General features: G+C 49.3%; 3 protein-coding genes across 3 annotated transcripts; all 3 read right to left on the minus strand.

Moving 5' to 3' along the window:
* Positions 1-1,120: 1,120 nt before the first annotated feature.
* LOC115920049 (mucin-22-like) lies at positions 1,121-2,233 on the minus strand. The gene is made up of 3 exons (XM_030975168.1): positions 2,137-2,233; positions 1,599-1,732; positions 1,121-1,567 (listed from the first exon to the last, which is right to left on the minus strand). The coding sequence occupies exons 1-3, from the start codon at positions 2,231-2,233 to the stop codon at positions 1,121-1,123; spliced, it is 678 nt and encodes a 225-aa protein (XP_030831028.1).
* A 17-nt stretch (positions 2,234-2,250) lies between these two features.
* Positions 2,251-9,004, minus strand: LOC115920278 (mucin-22-like). The gene is made up of 12 exons (XM_030975948.1): positions 8,341-9,004; positions 7,875-8,168; positions 7,389-7,649; positions 6,914-7,224; positions 6,197-6,842; positions 5,781-6,032; positions 4,660-5,317; positions 3,989-4,215; positions 3,514-3,647; positions 3,095-3,359; positions 2,617-2,916; positions 2,251-2,450 (listed from the first exon to the last, which is right to left on the minus strand). Exons 1-12 carry the CDS (start codon positions 9,002-9,004, stop codon positions 2,251-2,253), a joined length of 4,212 nt encoding a protein of 1,403 aa, XP_030831808.1.
* A 123-nt stretch (positions 9,005-9,127) lies between these two features.
* LOC115920550 (mucin-22-like) lies at positions 9,128-18,249 on the minus strand. The gene is made up of 17 exons (XM_030976719.1): positions 18,156-18,249; positions 17,771-18,009; positions 16,962-17,584; positions 16,484-16,893; positions 16,245-16,361; positions 15,767-15,841; positions 15,231-15,621; positions 14,812-15,142; positions 13,911-14,335; positions 13,195-13,529; positions 12,346-13,145; positions 11,867-12,310; positions 11,282-11,832; positions 10,433-10,900; positions 10,016-10,326; positions 9,537-9,893; positions 9,128-9,414 (listed from the first exon to the last, which is right to left on the minus strand). Exons 1-17 carry the CDS (start codon positions 18,247-18,249, stop codon positions 9,128-9,130), a joined length of 6,258 nt encoding a protein of 2,085 aa, XP_030832579.1.
* Between the last annotated feature and the right edge of the window lie 4,184 nt (positions 18,250-22,433).

Genomic DNA, 22,433 nt, shown 5'->3' on the forward strand with positions numbered 1-22,433 from the left:
GCTGTTGTGACTGCAGCTGCAGAAGTGGCCTCAGCAATGGATGTGTGTTCTGCTGCGGTTGTTACATCTGCAGCAGTTGTGTCCACTGAAGGAGAGGTTGTTCCCTCAGCTGTTGTGGTATCTGCTGAGACTGTTGTGTCTACAACAGAGGATGTCTGAGCCTCTGTTGTTACCGCATCCACACAGTTGTATCCACCACAGGACTAGTTGTTCCCTCAGCTGTGGTAGTACCTGCACCTGCTGTTGTGACTGCAGCAGTAGAAGTGGCCTCAGCAAATGGATGTTTGTTCTGCTGTGGTTGTTACATCTGCCACAGTTGTGTCCCTGAAGGAGAAGTTGTTCCCTCAGCTGTTGTGGTATCTGCCGAGATTGTTGTGTCTACACAGATGTCTGTGCCTCTGTTGTTACCACATCCCCAACAGTTGTATCCACCACAGGACTAGTTGTTCCCTCAGCTGTGGTAGTACCTGCACCTGCTGTTGTGACTGCAGCTGCAGAAGTGGCCTCAGCAATGGATGTTTGTTCTGCTGCGGTTGTCACATCTGCAGCAGTTGTGTCCACTGAAGGAGAGGTTGTTCCCTCAGCTGTTGTGGTATCTGCTGAGACTGTTTTGTTACAACAGAAGATGTCTGAGCCTCTGTTGTTACCCGCATCCACAACAGTTGTATCCACCACAGGACTAGTTGTCCCTCAGTTGTGGTAGTACCTGCACCTGCTGTTGTGACTGCAGCATAGAAGTGGCCTCAGCAATGGATGTCTGTTCTCCTGTGGTTGTCACATCTCCAGCAGTTGTGTCCACTGAAGGAGAAGTTCTTCCCTCAGCTGTTGTGGTATCTGCTGAGATTGTTGTGTCTACAACAAGAGGATGTGTGTCCTCTGTTGTTACCCCGCATCCACAACAGTTGTATCCACCGGAGGACTAGTTGTTCCCTCAGCTGTGGTAGTACCTGCACCTGCTGTTGTGACTGCAGCTGCAGAAGTGGCCTCAGCAATGGATGTCTGTTCTGCTGCAGTTGTTACATCTCCAGCAGTTGTGTCCACTGAAGGAGAAGTTGTTCCCTCAGCTGTTGTGGTATCTGCCGAGATTGTTGTGTCTACAACAGATGTCTGTGCTCTGTTGTTACACATCCACAACGTTTGTATCCACCACAGGACTAGTTGTTCCCTCAGCTGTGGTAGGACCTGCACCTGCTGTTGTGACTGCAGCTGTGGAAGTGGCCTCTGCAATGGATGTCTGTTCTGCTGCAGTTGTCACATCTGCAATAGTTGTATCCAATGAAGGAGAGGTTGTTCCCTCAGCTGTTGTGGTATCTGCCGAGATTGTTGTGTCTACAACAGAAGATGTCTGTGCCTCTGTTGTTACCACATCAACAACAGTTGTATCCACCACAGGACTAGTTGTTCCCTCAGCTGTGGTAGTACCTGCACCTGCTGTTGTGACTGCAGCTGCAGAAGTGGCCTCAGCAATGGATGTCTGTTCTGCTGCGTTGTTACATCTGCAACAGTTGTGTCCACTGAAGGAGAAGTTGTTCCTCAGCTGTTGTGGTATCTGCCGAGATTGTTGTGTCTACAACAGATGTCTGTGCCTCTGTTGTTACCACATCCACAACAGTTGTATCCACCACAGGACTAGTTGTTCCCTCTGCTGTGGTAGTACCTGCACCTGCTGTTGTGACTGCAGCTGAAGAAGTGGCCTCTGCAATGGATGTCTGTTCTGCTGCAGTTGTCACATCTGCAACAGTATGTATCCAATGAAGGAGAGGTTGTTCGCTCAGCTGTTGTGGTATCTGCCGAGATTGTTGTGTCTACAAAAGAAGACTTCTGTGCCTCTGTTGTTACGCATCCACAACAGTTGTATCCACCACAGGACTAGTTGTTCCCTCAGCTGTTGGTAGTACCTGCACCTGCTGTTGTGACTGCAGCTGCAGAAGTGGCTCAGCAATGGATGTCTGTTCTGCTGCGGTTGTTACATCTCCAGCAGTTGTGTCCACTGAAGGAGAAGTTGTTCCCTCAGCTGTTGTGGTATCTGCTGAGACTGTTGTGTCTACAACAGAGATGTCTGTGCCTGTGTTGTTACCACATCCACAACAGTTGTATCCACCACAGGACTAGTTGTTCCCTCAGCTGTGGTAGTACCTGCACCTGCTGTTGTGACTGCAGCTGCAGAAGTGGCCTCAGCAATGGATGTCTGTTCTGCTACAGTTTGTTTCATCTGCAACAGTTGTGTCCACATGAAGGAGAGTTGTTCCCTCAGCTGTTGTGGTATCTGCCGAGATTGTTTGTGACTACAACAGATGTCTGTGCCTCTGTTGTTACCACATCCACAACAGTTGTATCCACCACAGGACCAGTTGTTCCCTCAGCTGTGGTAGTACCTGCCCCTGCTGTTGTGACTGCAGCTGAAGAAGTGGCCTCTGCAATGGATGTCTGTTCTGCTGCAGTTGTCACATCTGCAGCAGTAGTATCCAATGAAGGAGAGGTTGTTCCCTCAACTGTTGTGGTATCTGCCGAGATTGTTGTGTCTACAACAGAAGATGTCTGTGCCTCTGTTGTTACCACATCCACAACAGTTGTATCCACCACAGGACTAGTTGTTTCCCTCAGCTGTGGTAGTACCTGCACCTGCTGTTGTCACTGCAGCTGTAGAAGTGGCCTCAGCAATGGATGTCTGTTCTGCTGCGGTTGTTACATCTGCAGCAGTTGTGTCCACTGAAGGAGAGGTTGTTCCCTCAGCTGTTGTGGTATCTGCTGAGACTGTTGTGTCTACAACAGAGGATGTCTGAGCCTCTGTTGTTACCGCATCCACAACAGTTGTATCCACCACAGGACTAGTTGTTCCCTCAGCTGTGGTAGTACCTGCACCTGCTGTTGTGACTGCAGCAGTAGAAGTGGCCTCAGCAATGGATGTTTGTTCTGCTGTGGTTTCACATCTGCAACAGTTGTATCACTGAAGGAGAGGTTGTTCCCTCAGCTGTTGTGGTATCTGCTGAGACTGTTGTGTCTACAACAGAGGATGTCTGAGCCTCTGTTGTTACCGCATCCACAACAGTTGTATCCACCACAGGACTAGTTGTTCCCTCAGCTGTGGTAGTACCTGCACCTGCTGTTGTGACTGCAGCTGTAGAAGTGGCCTCTGCAATGGATGTCTGTTCTGCTGCAGTTGTCACATCTGCAACAGCTGTATCCAATGAAGGAGAGGTTGTTCCCTCAGCTGTTGTGGTATCTGCCGAGATTGTTGTGTCTACAACAGAGATGTCTGGTGCCTCTGTTGTTACCACATCCACAACAGTTGTATCCACTACAGGACTAGTTGTTCCCTCAGCTGTGGTAGTACCTGCTCCTGCTGTTGTGACTGGCAGCTGCAGAAGTGGCCTCAGCAATGGATGTTTGTTCTGCTGTGGTTGTCACATCTGCAGCAGTTGTGTAAACTGAAGAAGTTCTTCCCTCAGCTGTTGTGGTATCTGCTGAGATTGTTGTGTCTACAACAGAAGATGTCTGTGCCTCTGTTGTTACCACATCCACAACAGTTGTATCCACCAGAGGACTAGTTGTTCCCTCAGCTGTGGTAGTACCTGCTCCTGCTGTTGTGACTGCAGCTGTAGAAGTGGCCTCTGCAATGGATGTCTGTTCTGCTGCAGTTGTCACATCTGCAACAGTAGTATCCAATGAAGGAGAGGTTGTTCCTCAGCTGTTGAGGTATCTGCTGAGACTGTTGTGTCTACAACAGAGGATGTCTGAGCCTCTGTTGTTACCGCATCCACAACAGTTGTATCCACCAGAGGACTAGTTGTTCCCTCAGCTGTGGTAGTACCTGCTCCTGCTGTTGTGACTGCAGCTGAAAAAGTGGCCTCTGCAATGGATGTCTGTTCTGCTGCAGTTGTCACATCTGCAACAGTGTATCCAATGAAGGAGAGGTTGTTCGCTCAGCTGTTGTGGTATCTGCCGAGATTGTTGTGTCTACAACAGATGTCTGTGCCTCTGTTGTTACCCACATCCACAACAGTTGTATCCACCACAGGACTAGTTGTTCCCTCAGCTGTGGTAGTACCTGCACCTGCTGTTGTGACTGCAGCTGCAGAAGTGGCCTCAGCAATGGATGTCTGTTCTGCTGCGGTTGTTACATCTGCAGCAGTTGTGTCCACTGAAGGAGAGGTTGTTCCCTCAGCTGTTGTGGTATCTGCCGAGATTGTTGTGACTACACAGATGTCTGTGCCTCTGTTGTTACCACATCCACAACAGTTGTATCCACCACAGGACTAGTTGTTCCCTCCGCTGTGGTAGTACCTGCACCTGCTGTTGTGACTGCAGCTGAAGAAGTGGCCTCTGCAATGGATGTCTGTTCTGCTGCAGTTGTCACATCTCCAACAGTAGTATCCTTGAAGGAGAGGTTGTTCGCTCAACTGTTGTGGTGTCTGCCGAGATTGTTTGTGTCTACAACAGAAGATGTCTGTGCCTCTGTTGTTACCACATCCACAACAGTTGTATCCACCACAGGACTAGTTGTTCCCTCAGCTGTGGTAGTACCTGCACCTGCTGTTGTGACTGCAGCTGCAGAAGTGGCCTCAGCAATGGATGTCTGTTCTGCTGCGGTTGTTACATCTGCAGCAGTTGTGTCCACTGAAGGAGAAGTTGTTCCCTCAGCTGTTGTGGTATCTGCGCGAGATTGTTGTGTCTACAACAGATGTCTGTGCCTCTGTTGTTACCACATCCACAACGGTTGTATCCACCACAGGACTAGTTGTTCCCTCTGCTGTGGTAGTACCTGCACCTGCTGTTGTGACTGCAGCTGTGGAAGTGGCCTCTGCAATGGATGTCTGTTCTGCTGCAGTTGTCACATCTGCAACAGTTGTATCCAATGAAGGAGAGGTTGTTCCCTCAGCTGTTGTGGTATCTGCCGAGATTGTTGTGTCTACAACAGAAGATGTCTGTGCCTGTGTTGTTACCACATCCACAACAGTTGTATCCACCACAGGACTAGTTGTTCCCTCAGCTGTGGTAGTACCTGCACCTGCTGTTGTGACTGCAGCTGCAGAAGTGGCCTCAGCAATGGATGTCTGTTCTGCTGCAGTTGTTTCATCTGCAGCAGTTGTGTCCACTGAAGGAGAAGTTGTTCCCTCAGCTGTTGTGGTATCTGCCGAGATTGTTGTGTCTACAACAGAGATGTCTGTGCCTCTGTTGTTACACATCCACAACAGTTGTATCCACCACACAGGACTAGTTGTTCCCTCTGCTGTGGTAGTACCTGCACCTGCTGTTGTGACTGCAGCTGAAGAAGTGGCCTCTGCAATGGATGTCTGTTCTGCTGCAGTTGTCACATCTGCAACAGTAGTATCCAATGAAGGAGAGGTTGTTCCCTCAGCTGTTGTGGTATCTGCCGAGATTGTTGTGTCTACAACAGAAGATGTCTGTGCCTCTGTTGTTACCAATCCACAACAGTTGTATCCACCACAGGACTAGTTGTTCCCTCAGCTGTGGTAGTACCTGCACCTGCTGTTGTCACTGCAGCTGCAGAAGTGGCCTCAGCAATGGATGTCTGTTCTGCTGCGGTTGTTACATCTGCAGCAGTTGTGTCCACTGAGGAGAGGTTGTTCCCTCAGCTGTTGTGGTATCTGCTGAGACTGTTGTGTCTACAACAGAGGATGTCTGAGCCTCTGTTGTTACCGCATCCACAACAGTTGTATCCACCACAGGACTAGTTGTTCCCTCAGCTGTGGTAGTACCTGCACCTGCTGTTGTGACTGCAGCGTAGAAGTGGCCTCAGCAATGGATGTTTGTTCTGCTGTGGTTGTTCACATCTGCAGCAGTTGTGTCCACTGAAGGAGAAGTTGTTCCCTCAGCTGTTGTGGTATCTGCCGAGATTGTTGTGTCTACAACAGATGTCTGTGCCTCTGTTGTTACCACATCCACAACGGTTGTATCCACCAAAGGACTAGTTGTTCCCTCTGCTGTGGTAGTACCTGCACCTGCTGTTGTGACTGCAGCTGTAGAAGTGGCCTCAGCAATGGATGTCTGTTCTGCTGCAGTTGTCACATCTGCAACATTGTATCCAATGAAGGAGAGGTTGTTCCCTCAGCTGTTGTGGTATCTGCCGAGATTGTTGTGTCTACAACAGAAGATGTCTGTGCCTCTGTTGTTACCACATCCACAACAGTTGTATCCACCACAGGACTAGTTGTTCCCTCAGCTGTGGTAGTACCTGCACCTGCTGTTGTGACTGCAGCTGCAGAAGTGGCCTCAGCAATGGATGTTTGTTCTGCTGTGGTTGTCACATCTGCAGCAGTTGTGTAAACTGAAGAAGTTCTTCCCTCAGCTGTTGTGGTATCTGCTGAGATTGTTGTGTCTACAACAGAAGATGTCTGTGCCTCTGTTGTTACCACATCCACAACAGTTGTATCCACCACAGGACTAGTTGTTCCCTCAGCTGTGGTAGTACCTGCACCTGCTGTTGTGACTGCAGCTGAAGAAGTGGCCTCTGCAATGGATGTCTGTTCTGCTGCAGTTGTCACATCTGCAACAGTAGTATCCAATGAAGGAGAGGTTGTTCGCTCAGCTGTTGTGGTATCTGCCGAGATTGTTGTGTCTACAACAGAAGAAGTCTGTGCCTCTGTTGTTACCACATCCACAACAGTTGTATCCACCACAGGACTAGTTGTTCCCTCAGCTGTGGTAGTACCTGCACCTGCTGTTGTGACTGCAGCTGTAGAAGTGGCCTCAGCAATGGATGTCTGTTCTGCTGCGGTTGTTACATCTGCAGCAGTTGTGTCCACTGAAGGAGAGGTTGTTCCCTCAGCTGTTGTGGTATCTGCTGAGATTGTTGTGTCTACAACAGAAGATGTCTGTGCCTCTGTTGTAACCACATCCACAACAGTTGTATCCACCACAGGACTAGTTGTTCCCTCAGCTGTGGTAGTACCTGCACCTGCTGTTGTGACTGCAGCTGAGAAGTGGCCTCAGCAATGGATGTCTGTTCTGCTGCGGTTGTTACATCTGCAGCAGTTGTGTCCACTGAAGGAGAAGTTGTTCCCTCAGCTGTTGTGGTATCTGCCGAGATTGTTGTGTCTACAACAGATGTCTGTGCCTCTGTTGTTACCACATCCACAACGGTTGTATCCACCACAGGACTAGTTGTTCCCTCTGCTGTGGTAGTACCTGCACCTGCTGTTGTGACTGCAGCTGTGGAAGTGGCCTCAGCAATGGATGTCTGTTCTGCTGCAGTTGTCACATCTGCAACAGTTGTATCCAATGAAGGAGAGTTGTTCCCTCAGCTGTTGTGGTATCTGCCGAGATTGTTGTGTCTACAACAGAAGATGTCTGTGCCTCTGTTGTTACCACATCCACAACAGTTGTATCCACCACAGGACTAGTTGTTCCCTCAGCTGTGGTAGTACCTGCACCTGCTGTTGTGACTGCAGCTGCAGAAGTGGCCTCAGCAATGGATGTCTGTTCTGCTGCAGTTGTTTCATCTGCAACAGTTGTGTCCACTGAAGGAGAAGTTGTTCCCTCAGCTGTTGTGGTATCTGCCGAGATTGTTGTGTCTACAACAGATGTCTGTGCCTCTGTTGTTACCACATCCACAACAGTTGTATCCACCACAGGACTAGTTGTTCCCTCAGCTGTGGTAGTACCTGCACCTGCTGTTGTGACTGCAGCTGCAGAATGGCCTCAGCAATGGATGTCTGTTCTGCTGCGGTTGTTACATCTCGCAGCAGTTGTATCCCTGAAGGAGAAGTTGTTCCCTCAGCTGTTGTGGTATCTGCTGAGATTGTTGTGTCTACAACAGAGATGTCTGTGCCTCTGTTGTTACCACATCCACAACAGTTGTATCCACCACAGGACTAGTTGTTCCCTCTGCTGTGGTAGTACCTGCAACCTGCTGTTGTGACTGCAGCTGTAGAAGTGGCCTCTGCAATGGATGTTGTTCTGCTGGGTTGTCACATCTGCAACAGTTGTATCCACTGAAGGAGAGGTTGTTCCCTCAGCTGTTGTGGTATCTGCCGAGATTGTTGTGTCTACAACAGAAGATGTCTGTGCCTCTGTTGTTACCACATCCACAACAGTTGTATCCACCACAGGACTAGTTGTTCCCTCAGCTCTGGTAGTACCTGCACCTGCTGTTGTGACTGCAGCTGTAGAAGTGACCTCAGCAATGGATGTCTGTTCTGCTGCGTCTGTACATCTGCAGCAGTTGTGTCCACTGAAGGAGATGTTGTTCCCTCAGCTGTTGTGGTATCTGCTGAGATTGTTGTGTCCACAACAGAAGATGTCTGTGCCTCTGTTGTTACCACATCCACAACAGTTGTATCCACCACAGGACTAGTTGTTCCTCAGCTGTGGTAGTACCTGCACCTGCTGTTGTGACTGCAGCAGTAGAAGTGGCCTCAGCAATGGATGTCTGTTCTGCTGCAGTTGTCACATCTGCAGCAGTTGTGTCCACTGAAGGAGAAGTTGTTCCCTCAGCTGTTGTGGTATCTGCTGAGACTGTTGTGTCTACAACAGAGATCTGTGCCTGTGTTGTTACCACATCCACAACAGTTGTATCCACCACAGGACTAGTTGTTCCCTCAGCTGTGGTAGTACCTGCACCTGCTGTTGTGACTGCAGCTGCAGAAGTGGCCTCTGCAATAGATGTCTTTTCTGCTGCAGTTGTCACATCTGCAGCAGTTGTGTCCACTGAAGGAGAGGTTGTTCCCTCAGCTGTTGTGGTATCTGCTGAGATTGTTGTGTCTACAACAGAGGATGTCTGTGCCTCTGTTGTTACCACATCCACAACAGTTGTATCCACCACAGGACTAGTTGTTCCCTCAGCTGTGGTAGTACCTGCGCCTGCTGTTGTGACTGCAGCTGCAGAAGTGGCCTCAGCAATGGATGTCTGTTCTGCTGCGGTCGTTACATCTGCAGCAGTTGTGTCCACTGAAGGAGAGGTTGTTCCCTCAGCTGTTGTGGTATCTGCTGAGACTGTTGTGTCTACAACAGAGGATGTCTGAGCCTCTGTTGTTACCCGCATCCACAACAGTTGTATCCACCACAGGACTAGTTGTTCCCTCTGCTGTGGTAGTACCTGCACCTGCTGTTGTGACTGCAGCTGTAGAAGTGGCCTCAGCAATGGATGTCTGTTCTGCTGTGGTTGTCACATCTGCAGCAGTTGTGTCCACTGAAGGAGAGGTTGTTCCCTCAGCTGTTGTGGTATCTGCTGAGACTGTGTGTCTACAACAGAGGATGTCTGAGCCTCTGTTGTTACCGCATCCACAACAGTTGTATACACCACAGGACTAGTTGTTCCCTCAGCTGTGGTAGTAACTGCACCTGCTGTTGTGACTGCAAATGCAGAAGTGGCCTCAGCAATGGATGTCTGTTCTGCTGCGGTTGTGACATCTGCAGCAGTTGTGTCCACTGAAGGAGAAGTTGTTCCCTCAGCTGTTGTGGTATCTGCGAGATTGTTGTGTCTACAACAGAAGATGTCTGTGCCTCTGTTGTTACCACATCCACAACAGTTGTATCCAAAACAGGGCTAGTTTTTCCCTCAGCTGTGGTAGTACCTGCACCTGCTGTTGTGACTGCAGCTGTAGAAGTGGCCTCCGCAATAGATGTCTGTTCTGCGTCAGTTGTCACATCTGCAGCAGTTGTGTCCACTGAAGGAGAGGTTGTTCCCTCAGCTGTTGTGGTATCTGCTGAGATTGTTGTGTCTACAACAGAGGATGTCTGAGCCTCTGTTGTTACTACATCCACAACAGTTGTATCCACAAAAGGACTAGTTGTTCCCTCAGCTGTGGTAGTACCTGCACCTGCTGTTGTGACTGCAGCTGCAGAAGTGGCCTCAGCAATGGATGTCTGTTCTGCTGCGGTTGTTACATCTGCAGCAGTTGTGTCCACTGAAAAAAAGTTGTCTCCCTCAGCTGTTGTGGTATCTGCGAGATTGTTGTGTCTACAACAGAGGATGTCTGTGCCTCTGTTGTTACCACATCCACAACAGTTGTATCCACCAGAGGACTAGTTGTTCCCTCAGCTGTGGTAGTACCTGCACCTGCTGTTGTGACTGCAGCTGCAGAAGTGGCCTCAGCAATGGATGTCTGTTCTGCTGCGGTTGTTACATCTCCAGCAGTTGTGTCCACTGAAGGAGAAGTTGTTCCCTCAGCTGTTGTGGTATCTGCCGAGATTGTTGTGTCTACAACAGATGTCTGTGCCTCTGTTGTTACCACATCCACAACAGTTGTATCCACCACAGGACTAGTTGTTCCCTCAGCTGTGGAGTACCTGCACCTGCTGTTGTGACTGCAGCTGTAGAAGTTGCCACTGCAATGGATGTCTGTTCTGCTGCAGTTGTCACATCTGCAACAGTTGTGTCCACTGAAGGAGAGGTTGTTCCCTCAGCTGTTGTGGTATCTGCTGAGATTGTTGTGTCTACAACAGAGGATGTCTGAGCCTCTGTTGTTACCGCATCCACAACAGTTGTATCCACCACAGGACTAGTTGTTCCCTCTGCTGTGGTAGTACCTGCACCTGCTGTTGTGACTGCAGCTGTAGAAGTGCCTCAGCAATGGATGTCTGTTCTGCTGTGGTTGTCACATCTGCAACAGTTGTGTCCACTGAAGGAGAGGTTGTTCCCTCAGCTGTTGTGGTATCTGCTGAGATTGTTGTGTCTACAACAGAAGATTTCTGAGCCACTGTTGTTACCGCATCCACAACAGTTGTATCCACCACAGGACTAGTTGTTCCCTCTGCTGTGGTAGTACCTGCACCTGCTGTTGTGACTGCAGCTGTAGAAGTGGCCTCAGCAATGGATGTCTGTTCTGCTGTGGTTGTTACATCTGCAGCAGTTGTGTCCACTGAAGGAGAGGTTGTTCCCTCAGCTGTTGTGGTATCTGCTGAGATTGTTGTGTCTACAACAGAGATGTCTGAGCCTCTGTTGTTACCACATCCACAACAGTTGTATCCACCACAGGACTAGTTGTTCCCTCTGCTGAGGTAGTACCTGCACCTGCTGTTGTGACTGCAGCTGTAGAAGTGGCCTCAGCAATGGATGTCTGTTCTGCTGTTGTTGTCACATCTGCAGCAGTTGTGTCCACTGAAGAGAAGTTCTACCCTCAGCTGTTGTGGTATCTGCCGAGATTGTTGTGTCTACAACAGAAGATGTCTGTGCCTCTGTTGTTACCGCATCCACAACAGTTGTATCCACCACAGGACTAGTTGTTCCCTCAGCTGTGGAAGTACCTGCATCTGCTGTTGTGACTGCAGCTGTAGAAGTGACCTCAGCAATGGATGTCTGTTCTGCTGCAGTTGTCACATCTGCAACAGTTGTATCCATGAAGGAGAGGTTGTTCCCTCAGCTGTTGTGGTATCTGCCGAGATTGTTGTGTCTACAACAGAAGATGTCTGTGCCTCTGTTGTTACCGCATCCACAACAGTTGTATCCACCACAGGACTAGTTGTTCCCTCAGCTGTGGTAGTACCTGCACCTGCTGTTGTGACTGCAGCTGTAGAAGTGACCTCAGCAATGGATGTCTGTTCTGCTGCAGTTGTCACATCTGCACAGTTGTATCCATGAAGGAGAGGTGTTCCCTCAGCTGTTGTGGTATCTGCCGAGATTGTTGTGTCTACAACAGACGATGTCTGAGCCTCTGTTGTTACCGCATCCACAACAGTTGTATCCACCACAGGACTAGTTGTTCCCTCAGCTGTGGTAGTACCTGCACCTGCTGTTGTGACTGCAGCTGTAGAAGTGGCCTCCGCAATAGATGTCTGTTCTGCTGTGGTTGTTACATCTGCAGCAGTTGTGTCCACTGAAGGAGAGGTTGTTCCCTCAGCTGTTGTTGGTATCTGCTGAGATTGTTGTGTCTACAACAGAAGATGTCTGTGCCTCTGTTGTTACCACATCCACAACAGTTGTATCCACCACAGGACTAGTTGTTCCCTCAGCTGTGGTAGTACCTGCACCTGCTGTTGTGACTGCAGCTGCAGAAGTGGCCTCAGCAATGGATGTCTGTTCTGCTGCGGTTGTTACATCTGCAGCAGTTGTGTCCACTGAAGGAGAGGTTGTTCCCTCAGCTGTTGTTGTATGTGCCGAGATTGTTGTGTCTACAACAGAGGATGTCTGAGCCTCTGTTGTTACCATATCCACAACAGTTGTATCCACCACAGGACTAGTTGTTCCCTCTGCTGTGGTAGTACCTGCACCTGCTGTTGTGACTGCAGCTGTAGAAGTGGACTCAGCAATGGATGTCTGTTCTGCTGTGGTTGTCACATCTGCAGCAGTTGTGTCCACTGAAGAAGAAGTTCTTCCCTCAGCTGTTGTGGTTTGCCGAGATTGTTGTGTCTACAACAGAAGATGTCTGTGCCTCTGTTTGTTACCGCATCCACAACAGTTGTATCCACCACAGGACTAGTTGTTCCCTCAGCTGTGGAAGTACCTACATCTGCTGTTGTGACTGCAGCTGTAGAAGTGACCTCAGCAATGGATGTCTGTTCTGCTGCAGTTGTCACATCTGCAGCAGTTGTATCCAATGAAGGAGAGGTTGTTCCCTCAGCTGTTGTGGTATCTGCTGAGATTGTTGTGTCTACAAGAAGATGTCTGTGCCTCTGTTGTAACCACATCCACAACAGTTGTATCCACCACAGGACTAGTTGTTCCTCAGCTGTGGTAGTACCTGCACCTGCTGTTGTCACTGCAGCTGCAGAAGTGGCCTCAGCAATGGATGTCTGTTCTGCTGCGGTTGTTACATCTGCAGCAGTTGTGTCCACTGAAGGAGAGGTTGTTCCCTCAGCTGTTGTTGTATCTGCTGAGATTGTTGTGTCTACAACAGAGGATGTCTGAGCCTCTGTTGTTACCATATCCACAACAGTTGTATCCACCACAGGACTAGTTGTTCCCTCTGCTGTGGTAGTACCTGCACCTGCTGTTGTGACTGCAGCTGTAGAAGTGGCCTCAGCAATGGATGTCTGTTCTGCTGTGGTTGTCACATCTGCAGCAGTTGTGTCCACTGAAAAAGAAGTTCTACCCTCAGCTGTTGTTGTATCTGCCGAGATAGTTGTGTCTACAACAGAAGATGTCTGTGCCTCTGTTGTTACGGCATCCACAACAGTTGTATCCACCACAGGACTAGTTGTTCCCTCAGCTGTGGTAGTACCTGCATCTACTGTTGTGACTGCAGCTGCAGAAGTGACCTCAGCAATGGATGTCTGTTCTGCTGCGGTTGTTACATCTGCAGCAGTTGTGTCCACTGAAGGAGAGGTTGTTCCTCAGCTGTTGTGTAGCTGCTGAGATTGTTGTGTCTACAACAGAGGATGTCTGAGCCTCTGTTGTTACCACATCCACAACAGTTGTATCCACCACAGGACTAGTTGTTCCCTCTGCTGTGGTAGTACCTGCACCTGCTGTTGTGACTGCAGCTGTAGAAGTGGCCTCAGCAATGGATGTCTGTTCTGCTTTGGTTGTCACATCTGCAGCAGTTGTGTCCACTGAAGAAGAAGTTCTTCCCTCAGCTGTTGTGGTATCTGCTGAGATGTTGTGTCTACAACAGAAGATGTCTGTGCCTCTGTTGTTACCGCATCCACAACAGTTGTATCCACCACAGGACTAGTTGTTCCCTCAGCTGTGGTAGTACCTGCATCTGCTGTTGTGACTGCAGCTGTAGAAGTGACCTCAGCAATGGATGTCTGTTCTGCTGCAGTTGTTACATCTGCAGCAGTTGTGTCCACTGAAGGAGAGGTTGTTCCCTCAGCTGTTGTGGTATCTGCTGAGATTGTTGTGTCACAACAGAAGATGTCTGTGGCTCTGTTGTTACCATATCCACAACAGTTGTATCCACCACAGGACTAGTTGTTCCCTCAGCTGTGGTAGTACCTGCACCGGGTGTTGTCACTGCAGCTGCAGAAGTGGCCTCAGCAATGGATGTCTGTTCTGCTGCTGTTGTTACATCTGCAGCAGTTGTGTCCACTGAAGAGAAGTTGTTCCCTCAGCTGTTGTGGTATCTGCCGAGACTGTTGTGTCTACAACAGAGGATGTCTGAGCCTCTGTTGTTACCGCATCCACAACAGTTGTATCCACCACAGGACTAGTTGTTCCCTCAGCTGTGGTAGTACCTGCACCTGCTGTTGTGACTGCAGCTGTAGAAGTGGCCTCAGCAATGGATGTCTGTTCTGCTGTGGTTGTCACGTCTGCAGCAGTTGTGTCCACTGAAGGAGAGGTTGTTCCCTCAGCTGTTGTGGTAGCTGCTGAGATTGTTGTGTCTACAACAGAGGATGTCTGAGCCTCTGTTGTTACCACATCCACAACAGTTGTATCCACCACAGGACTAGTTGTTCCCTCTGCTGTGGTAGTACCTGCACCTGCTGTTGTGAACTGCAGCTGTAGAAGAGGCCTCAGCAATGGATGTCTGTTCTGCTTTGGTTGTCACATCTGCAGCAGTTGTGTCCACTGAAGAAGAAGTTTTTCCCTCAGCTGTTGTGGTATCTGCTGAGATTGTTGTGTCTACAACAGAAGATGTCTGTGCCTCTGTTGTTACCGCATCCACAACAGTTGTATCCACCACAGGACTAGTTGTTCCTCAGCTGTGGTAGTACCTGCATCTGCTGTTGTGACTGCAGCTGTAGAAGTGACCTCAGCAATGGATGTCTGTTCTGCTGCGGTTGTTACATCTGCAGCAGTTGTTACATCTGCAGCAGTTGTGTCCACTGAAGGAGAGGTGTTCCCTCAGCTGTTGTGGTATCTGCTGAGATTGTTGTGTCACAACAGAAGATGTCTGTGCCTCTGTTGTTACCATATCCACAACAGTTGTATCCACCACAGGACTAGTTGTTCCTCTGCTGTGGTAGTACCTGCACTGCTGTTGTGACTGCAGCTGCAGAAGTGGCCTCAGCAATGGATGTCTGTTCTGCTGCGGTTGTTACATCTGCAGCAGTTGTGTCCACTGAAGGAGAAGTTGATCCCGCAGGTGTTGTGGTATCTGCCGAGACTGTTGTGTCTACAACAAAGGATGTCTGAGCCTCTGTTGTTACCGCATCCACAACAGTTGTATCCACCACAGGACTAGTTGTTCCCTCAGCTGTGGTAGTACCTGCACCTGCTGTTGTGACTGCAGCTGTAGAAGTGGCCTCAGCAATGATGTCTGTTCTGCTGTGGTTGTCACATCTGCAGCAGTTGTGTCCACTGAAGGAGAGGTTGTTCCCTCAGCTGTTGTGGTATCTGCTGAGATTGTTGTGTCCACAACAGAAGATGTCTGTGCCTCTGTTGTTACCATATCCACACAGTTGTATCCACCACAGGACTAGTTGTTCCCTCAGCTGTGGTAGTACCTGCACCTGCTGTTGTGACTGCAGCTGCAGAAGTGGCCTCAGCAATGGATGTCTGTTCTGCTGCGGTTGTTACATCTGCAGCAGTTGTGTCCACTGAAGGAGAAGTTGTTCCCTCAGCTGTTGTGGTATCTGCCGAGATTGTTGTGGGTACAACAGATGACGTCTGAGCCTCTGTTGTTACGGCATCCACAACAGTTGTATCCACCACAGGACTAGTTGTTCCCTCAGCTGTGGTAGTACCTGCACCTGCTGTTGTGACTGCAGCTGCAGAAGTGGCCTCAGCAATGGATGTTTGTTCTGCTGCGGTTGTTACATCTGCAGCAGTTGTGTCCACTGAAGAAGAAGTTGTACCTCAGCTGTTGTGGTATGTGCCGAGATTGTTGTGTCTACAACAGAGGATGTCTGTGCCTCTGTTGTTACCACATCCACAACAGTTGTATCCACCACAGGACTAGTTGTTCCCTCAGCTGTGGAGTACCTGCATCTGCTGTTGTGACTGCAGCTGTAGAAGTGACCTCAGCAACGGATGTCTGTTCTGCTGCAGTTGTCACATCTGCAACAGTTGTATCCAATGAAGGAGAGGTTGTTCCTCAGCTGTTGTGGTATCTGCCGAGATTGTTGTGTCTACAACAGACGATGTCTGAGCCTCTGTTGTTACCGCATCCACAACAGTTGTATCCACCACAGGACTAGTTGTTCCCTCAGCTGTGGTAGTACCTGCACCTGCTGTTGTGACTGCAGCTGTAGAAGTGGCCTCCGCAATAGATGTCTGTTCTGCTGTGTTGTTACATCTGCAGCAGTTGTGTCCACTGAAGGAGAAGTTCTTCCCTCAGCTGTTGTGGTATCTGCTGAGATTGTTGTGTCCACAACAGAAGATGTTTTGTCCTCTGTTGTTACTACATCCACAACAGTTGTATCCACCACAGGACTAGTTGTTCCCTCAGCTGTGGTAGTACCTGCACCTGCTGTTGTGACTGCAGCTGTAGAAGTGGCCTCCGCAATAGATGTCTGTTCTGCCGTGGTTGTCACATCTGCAGCAGTTGTGTCCACTGAAGGAGAGGTTGTTCCCTCAGCTGTTGAGGTTCTGCTGAGATTGTTGTGTCTACAACAGAAGATGTCTGAGCCTCTGTTGTTACCACATCCACAACAGTTGTATCCACCACAGGACTAATTGTTCCCTCTGCTGTGGTAGTACCTGCACCTGCTGTTGTGACTGCAGCTGTAGAAGTGGCCTCAGCAATGGATGTCTGTTCTGCTGTGGTTGTCACATCTGCAGTAGTTGTGTCCACTGAAGAAGAAGTTCTACCCTCAGCTGTTGTTGTATGTGCCGAGATTGTTGTGTCTACAACAGAAGATGTCTGAGCCTCTGTTGTTACCACATCCACAACAGTTGTATCCACCACAGGACTAGTTGTTCCCTCAGCTGTGGTAGTACCTGCACCTGCTGTTGTGACTGCAGCTGCAGAAGTGGCCTCAGCAATGGATGTCTGTTCTGCTGCGGTTGTTACATCTGCAGCAGTTGTGTCCACTGAAGGAGAGGTTGTTCCCTCAGCTGTTGTGTATGTGCTGAGATTGTTGTGTCTACAACAGAAGATGTCTGTGCCTCTGTTGTTACCGCATCCACAACAGTTGTATCCACCACAGGACTAGTTGTTCCTCAGCTGTGGTAGTACCTGCACCTGCTGTTGTGACTGCAGCTGTAGAAGTGGCCTCCGCAATAGATGTCTGTTCTGCTGTGTTGTACATCTGCAGCAGTTGTGTCCACTGAAGGAGAGGTTGTTCCCTCAGCTGTTGTGGTATCTGCTGAGATTGTTGTGTCTACAACAGAGGATGTCTGAGCCTCTGTTGTTACCACATCCACAACAGTTGTATCCACAAAAGGACTAGTTGTTCCCTCAGCTGTGGTAGTACCTGCACCTGCTGTTGTGACTGCAGCTGTAGAAGTGGCCTCAGCAATAGATGTCTGTTCTGCCGTGGTTGTCACATCTGCAGCAGTTGTGTCCACTGAAGGAGAGGTTGTTCCCTCAGCTGTTGAGTATCTGCTGAGATTGTTGTGTCTACAACAGAGGATGTCTGAGCCTCTGTTGTTACCATTCCACAACAGTTGTATCCACCACAGGACTAGTTGTTCCCTCTGCTGTGGTAGTACCTGCACCTGCTGTTGTGACTGCAGCTGTAGAAGTGGCCTCAGCAATGGATGTTCTGTTCTGCTGTGGTTGTCACATCTGCAGCAGTTGTGTCCACTGAAGAAGAGTTCTACCCTCAGCTGTTGTTGTATGTGCCGAGATTGTTGTGTCTACAACAGAAGATGTCTGTGCCTCTGTTGTTACCGCATCCACAACAGTTGTATCCACCACAGGACTAGTTGTTCCCTCAGCTGTGGTAGTACCTGCATCTACTGTTGTGACTGCAGCTGTAGAAGTGACCTCAGCAATGGATGTCTGTTCTGCTGCGGTTGTTAATCTGCAGCAGTTGTGTCCACTGAAGGAGAGGTTGTTCCCTCAGCTGTTGTGGTAGCTGCTGAGATTGTTGTGTCTACAACAGAGGATGTCTGAGCCTCTGTTGTTACCACATCCACAACAGTTGTATCCACCACAGGACTAGTTGTTCCCTCAGCTGTGGTAGTACCTGCACCTGCTGTTGTGACTGCAGCTGTAGAAGTGGCCTCAGCAATGGATGTCTGTTCTGCTGTGGTTGTCACATCTGCAGCAGTTGTGTCCACTGAAGAAGAGTTCTATCCCTCAGCTGTTGTGGTATGTGCCGAGATTGTTGTGTCTACAACAGAAGATGTCTGTGCCTCTGTTGTTACCACATCCACAACAGTTGTATCCACCACAGGACTAGTTGTTCCTCAGCTGTGGAAGTACCTGCATCTGCTGTTGTGACTGCAGCTGTAGAAGTGACCTCAGCAACGGATGTCTGTTCTGCTGCAGTTGTCACATCTGCAACAGTTGTATCCATGAAGGAGAGGTTGTTCCTCAGCTGTTGTGGTATCTGCCGAGATTGTTGTGTCTACACAGACGATGTCTGAGCCTCTGTTGTTAACGCATCACAACAGTTGTATCCACCACAGACTAGTTGTTCCCTCAGCTGTGGTAGTACCTGCACCTGCTGTTGTGACTGCAGCTGTAGAAGTGGCCTCCGCAATAGATGTCTGTTCTGCTGTGGTTGTCACATCTGCAGCAGTTGTGTCCCTGAAGGAGAAGTTCTTCCTCAGCTGTTGTGGTATCTGCTGAGATTGTTGTGTCCACAACAGAAGATGTTTGGTGCCTCTGTTGTTACACATCCACAACAGTGTATCCACCACAGGACTAGTTGTTCCCTCAGCTGTGGTAGTACCTGCACCTGCTGTTGTGACTGCAGCTGTAGAAGTGGCCTCCGCAATAGATGTCTGTTCTGCCGTGGTTGTCACATCTGCAGCAGTTGTGTCCACTGAAGGAGAGGTTGTTCCCTCAGCTGTTGAGGTATCTGCTGAGATTGTTGTGTCTACAACAGAAGATGTCTGAGCCTCTGTTGTTACCATATCCACAACAGTTGTATCCACCACAGGACTAATTGGTTCCTCTGCTGTGGTAGTACCTGCACCTGCTGTTGTGACTGCAGCTGTAGAAGTGGCCTCAGCAATGGATGTCTGTTCTGCTGTGGTTGTCACATCTGCAGTAGTTGTGTCCACTGAGAAGAAGTTCTACCCTCAGCTGTTGTTGTATCTGCCGAGATTGTTGTGTCTACAACAGAAGATGTCTGAGCCTCTGTTGTTACCACATCCACAACAGTTGTATCCACCACAGGACTAGTGTTCCCTCAGCTGTGGTAGTACCTGCACCTGCTGTTGTGACTGCAGCTGCAGAAGTGGCCTCAGCAATGGATGTCTGTTCTGCTGCGGTTGTTACATCTGCAGCAGTTTGTCCACTGAAGGAGAGGTTGTTCCCTCAGCTGTTGTTGTATGTGCCCAGATTGTTGTGTCTACAACAGAAGATGTCTGTGCCTCTGTTGTTACCGCATCCACAACAGTTGTATCCACCACAGGACTAGTTGTTCCCTCAGCTGTGGTAGTACCTGCACCTGCTGTTGTGACTGCAGCTGTAGAAGTGGCCTCCGCAATAGATGTCTGTTCTGCTGTGGTTGTTACATCTGCAGCAGTTGTGTCCACTGAAGGAGAAGTTGTTCCCTCAGCTGTTGTGGTATCTGCTGAGATTGTTGTGTCTACAACAGAGGATGTCTGAGCCTCTGTGTTACCACATCCACAACAGTTGTATCCACAAAAGGACTAGTTGTTCCCTCAGCTGTGGTAGTACCTGCACTGCTGTTGTGACTGCAGCTGTAGAAGTGGCCTCCGCAATAGATGTCTGTTCTGCCGTGGTTGTCAATCTGCAAAGTTGTGTCCACTGAAGGAGAGGTTGTTCCCTCAGCTGTTGAGGTATCTGCTGAGATTGTTGTGTCTACAACAGAGGATGTCTGAGCCTCTGTTGTTACCATATCCACAACAGTTGTATCCACCACAGGACTAGTTGTTCCCTCTGCTGTGGTAGTACCTGCACCTGCTGTTGTGACTGCAGCTGTAGAAGTGGCCTCAGCAATGGATGTCTGTTCTGCTGTGGTTGTCACATCTGCAGCAGTTGTGTCCACTGAAGAAGAGTTCTACCCTCAGCTGTTGTTGTATCTGCGAGATTGTTGTGTCTACAACAGAAGATGTCTGTGCCTCTGTTGTTACCAGCATCCACAACAGTTGTATCCACCACAGGACTAGTTGTTCCCTCAGCTGTGGTAGTACCTGCATCTACTGTTGTGACTGCAGCTGTAGAAGTGACCTCACAATGGATGTCTGTTCTGCTGCGGTTGTTAAATCTGCAGCAGTTGTGTCCACTGAAGGAGAGGTTGTTCCTCAGCTGTTGTGGTATCTGCTGAGATTGTTGTGTCTACAACAGAGGATGTCTGAGCCTCTGTTGTTACCACATCCACAACAGTTGTATCCACCACAGGACTAGTTGTTCCCTCTGCTGTGGTAGTACCTGCACCTGCTGTTGTGACTGAAGCTGTAGAAGTGGCCTCAGCAATGGATGTCTGTTCTGCTTTGGTTGTCACATCTGCAGCAGTTGTGTCCACTGAAGAAGAAGTTCTTCCCTCAGCTGTTGTGGTATCTGCTGAGATTGTTGTGTCTACAACAGAAGATGTCTGTGCCTCTGTTGTTACCGCATCCACAACAGTTGTATCCACCACAGGACTAGTTGTTCCCTCAGCTGTGGTAGTACCTGCATCTGCTGTTGTGACTGCAGCTGTAGAAGTGGCCTCAGCAATAGATGTCTGTTCTGCTGCTGTTGTTACATCTGCAGCAGTTGTGTCCACTGAAGAAGAGTTGTTCCCTCAGCTGTTGTGGTATCTGCTGAGATTGTTGTGTCTACAACAGAGGATGTCTGAGCCTCTGTTGTTACCACATCCACAACAGTTGTATCCACAAAAGGACTAGTTGTTCCCTCATCTGTGGTAGTACCTGCACCTGCTGTTGTGACTGCAGCTGAAGAAGTGGCCTCGCAATAGATGTCTGTTCTGCCGTGGTTGTCACATCTGCAGCAGTTGTGTCACTGAAGGAGAGGTTGTTCCCTCAGCTGTTGAGGTATCTGCTGAGATTGTTGTGTCTACAACAGAGGATGTCTGAGCCTCTGTTGTTACCATATCCACAACAGTTGTATCCACCACAGGACTAGTTGTTCCCTCTGCTGTGGTAGTACCTGCACCTGCTGTTGTGACTGCAGCTGTAGAAGTGGCCTCAGCAATGGATGTCTGTTCTGCTGTGGTTGTCACATCTGCAGTAGTTGTGTCCACTGAAGAAGAAGTTTCTCCCTCAGCTGTTGTTGTATCTGCGAGATTGTTGTGTCTACAACAGAAGATGTCTGAGCCTCTGTTGTTACCACATCCACAACAGTTGTATCCACCACAGGACTAGTTGTTCCCTCTGCTGTGGTAGTACCTGCACCTGCTGTTGGACTGCAGCTGTAGAAATGGCCTCAGCAATGGATGTCTGTTCTGCTTGGTTGTTACATCTGCAGCAGTTGTGTCCACTGAAGGAGAATTGTTCCCTCAGCTGTTGTTGGTATCTGCCGAGACTGTTGTGTCTACAACAGAGGATGTCTGAGCCTCTGTTGTTACCGCATCCACAACAGTTGTATCCACCCACAGGACTAGTTTTCCTCTGCTGTGGTAGTACCTGCACATGCTGTTGTGACTGCAGCTGTAGAAGTGGCCTCAGCAATGGATGTCTGTTCTGCTGTGGTTGTCACATCTGCAGCAGTTGTGTCCACTGAAGGAGAGGTTGTTCCCTCAGCTGTTGTGGTTATCTGCTGAGATTGTTGTGTCCACAACAGAAGATGTCTGTGCCTCTGTTGTTACCATATCCACAACAGTTGTATCCACCACAGGACTAGTTGTTCCCTCTGCTGTGGTAGTACCTGCCCTGCTGTTGTGACTGCAGCTGCAGAAGTGGCCTCAGCAATGGATGTCTGTTCTGCTGCGGTTGTTACATCTGCAGCAGTTGTGTCCACTGAAGGAGAAGTTGTTCCCTCAGCTGTTGTGGTATCTGCCGAGACTGTTGTGTCTACAACAGAGGATGTCTGTGCCTCTGTTGTTACCGCATCCACAACAGTTGTATCCACCACAGGACTAGTTGTTCCCTCAGCTGTGGTAGTACCTGCACCTGCTGTTGTGAATGCAGCAGTAGAAGTGGCCTCAGCAATGGATGTCTGTTCTGCTGTGGTTGTCAATCTGCAGCAGTTGTGTCACTGAAGAAGAGGTTGTTGTCTCAACTGAAGTGGTATCTGAAGCCATTGTTGTGGCTCCACTGTAGAAGTGGCTTCAACAGTAGTTGTCTGTGCTGATGTTGTTGCTGCAACTGTAGGGGTTGCTTCAGTGGTGGTGGTATGAGCTGGTGAAGTGTTGCCATCTTCCGTTGTTGCCGCAGTGGTGTGGCGTCAATGCTAGGTCTGTGTTTCTGTGGGTGTCACACCTGCAGTTGGATTAGTTGTTACCTCAGCTGTAGTGGAGCCTCCAACTGTTGTTGTTGATGTTGTTGTTTTTACTGTAGTGGTGGTTTTCATCACTTGCTGTCAGTGCTGCTGTAGTTATAAGTGATCTGGAGTTGTAGTCTCTGTTGT

The sequence above is a fragment of the Strongylocentrotus purpuratus genome, unplaced genomic scaffold (genome assembly GCF_000002235.5).
Source record: "Strongylocentrotus purpuratus isolate Spur 01 unplaced genomic scaffold, Spur_5.0 spur5_contig_119, whole genome shotgun sequence".
Taxonomy (NCBI): Eukaryota; Metazoa; Echinodermata; class Echinoidea; order Camarodonta; family Strongylocentrotidae; genus Strongylocentrotus; species Strongylocentrotus purpuratus.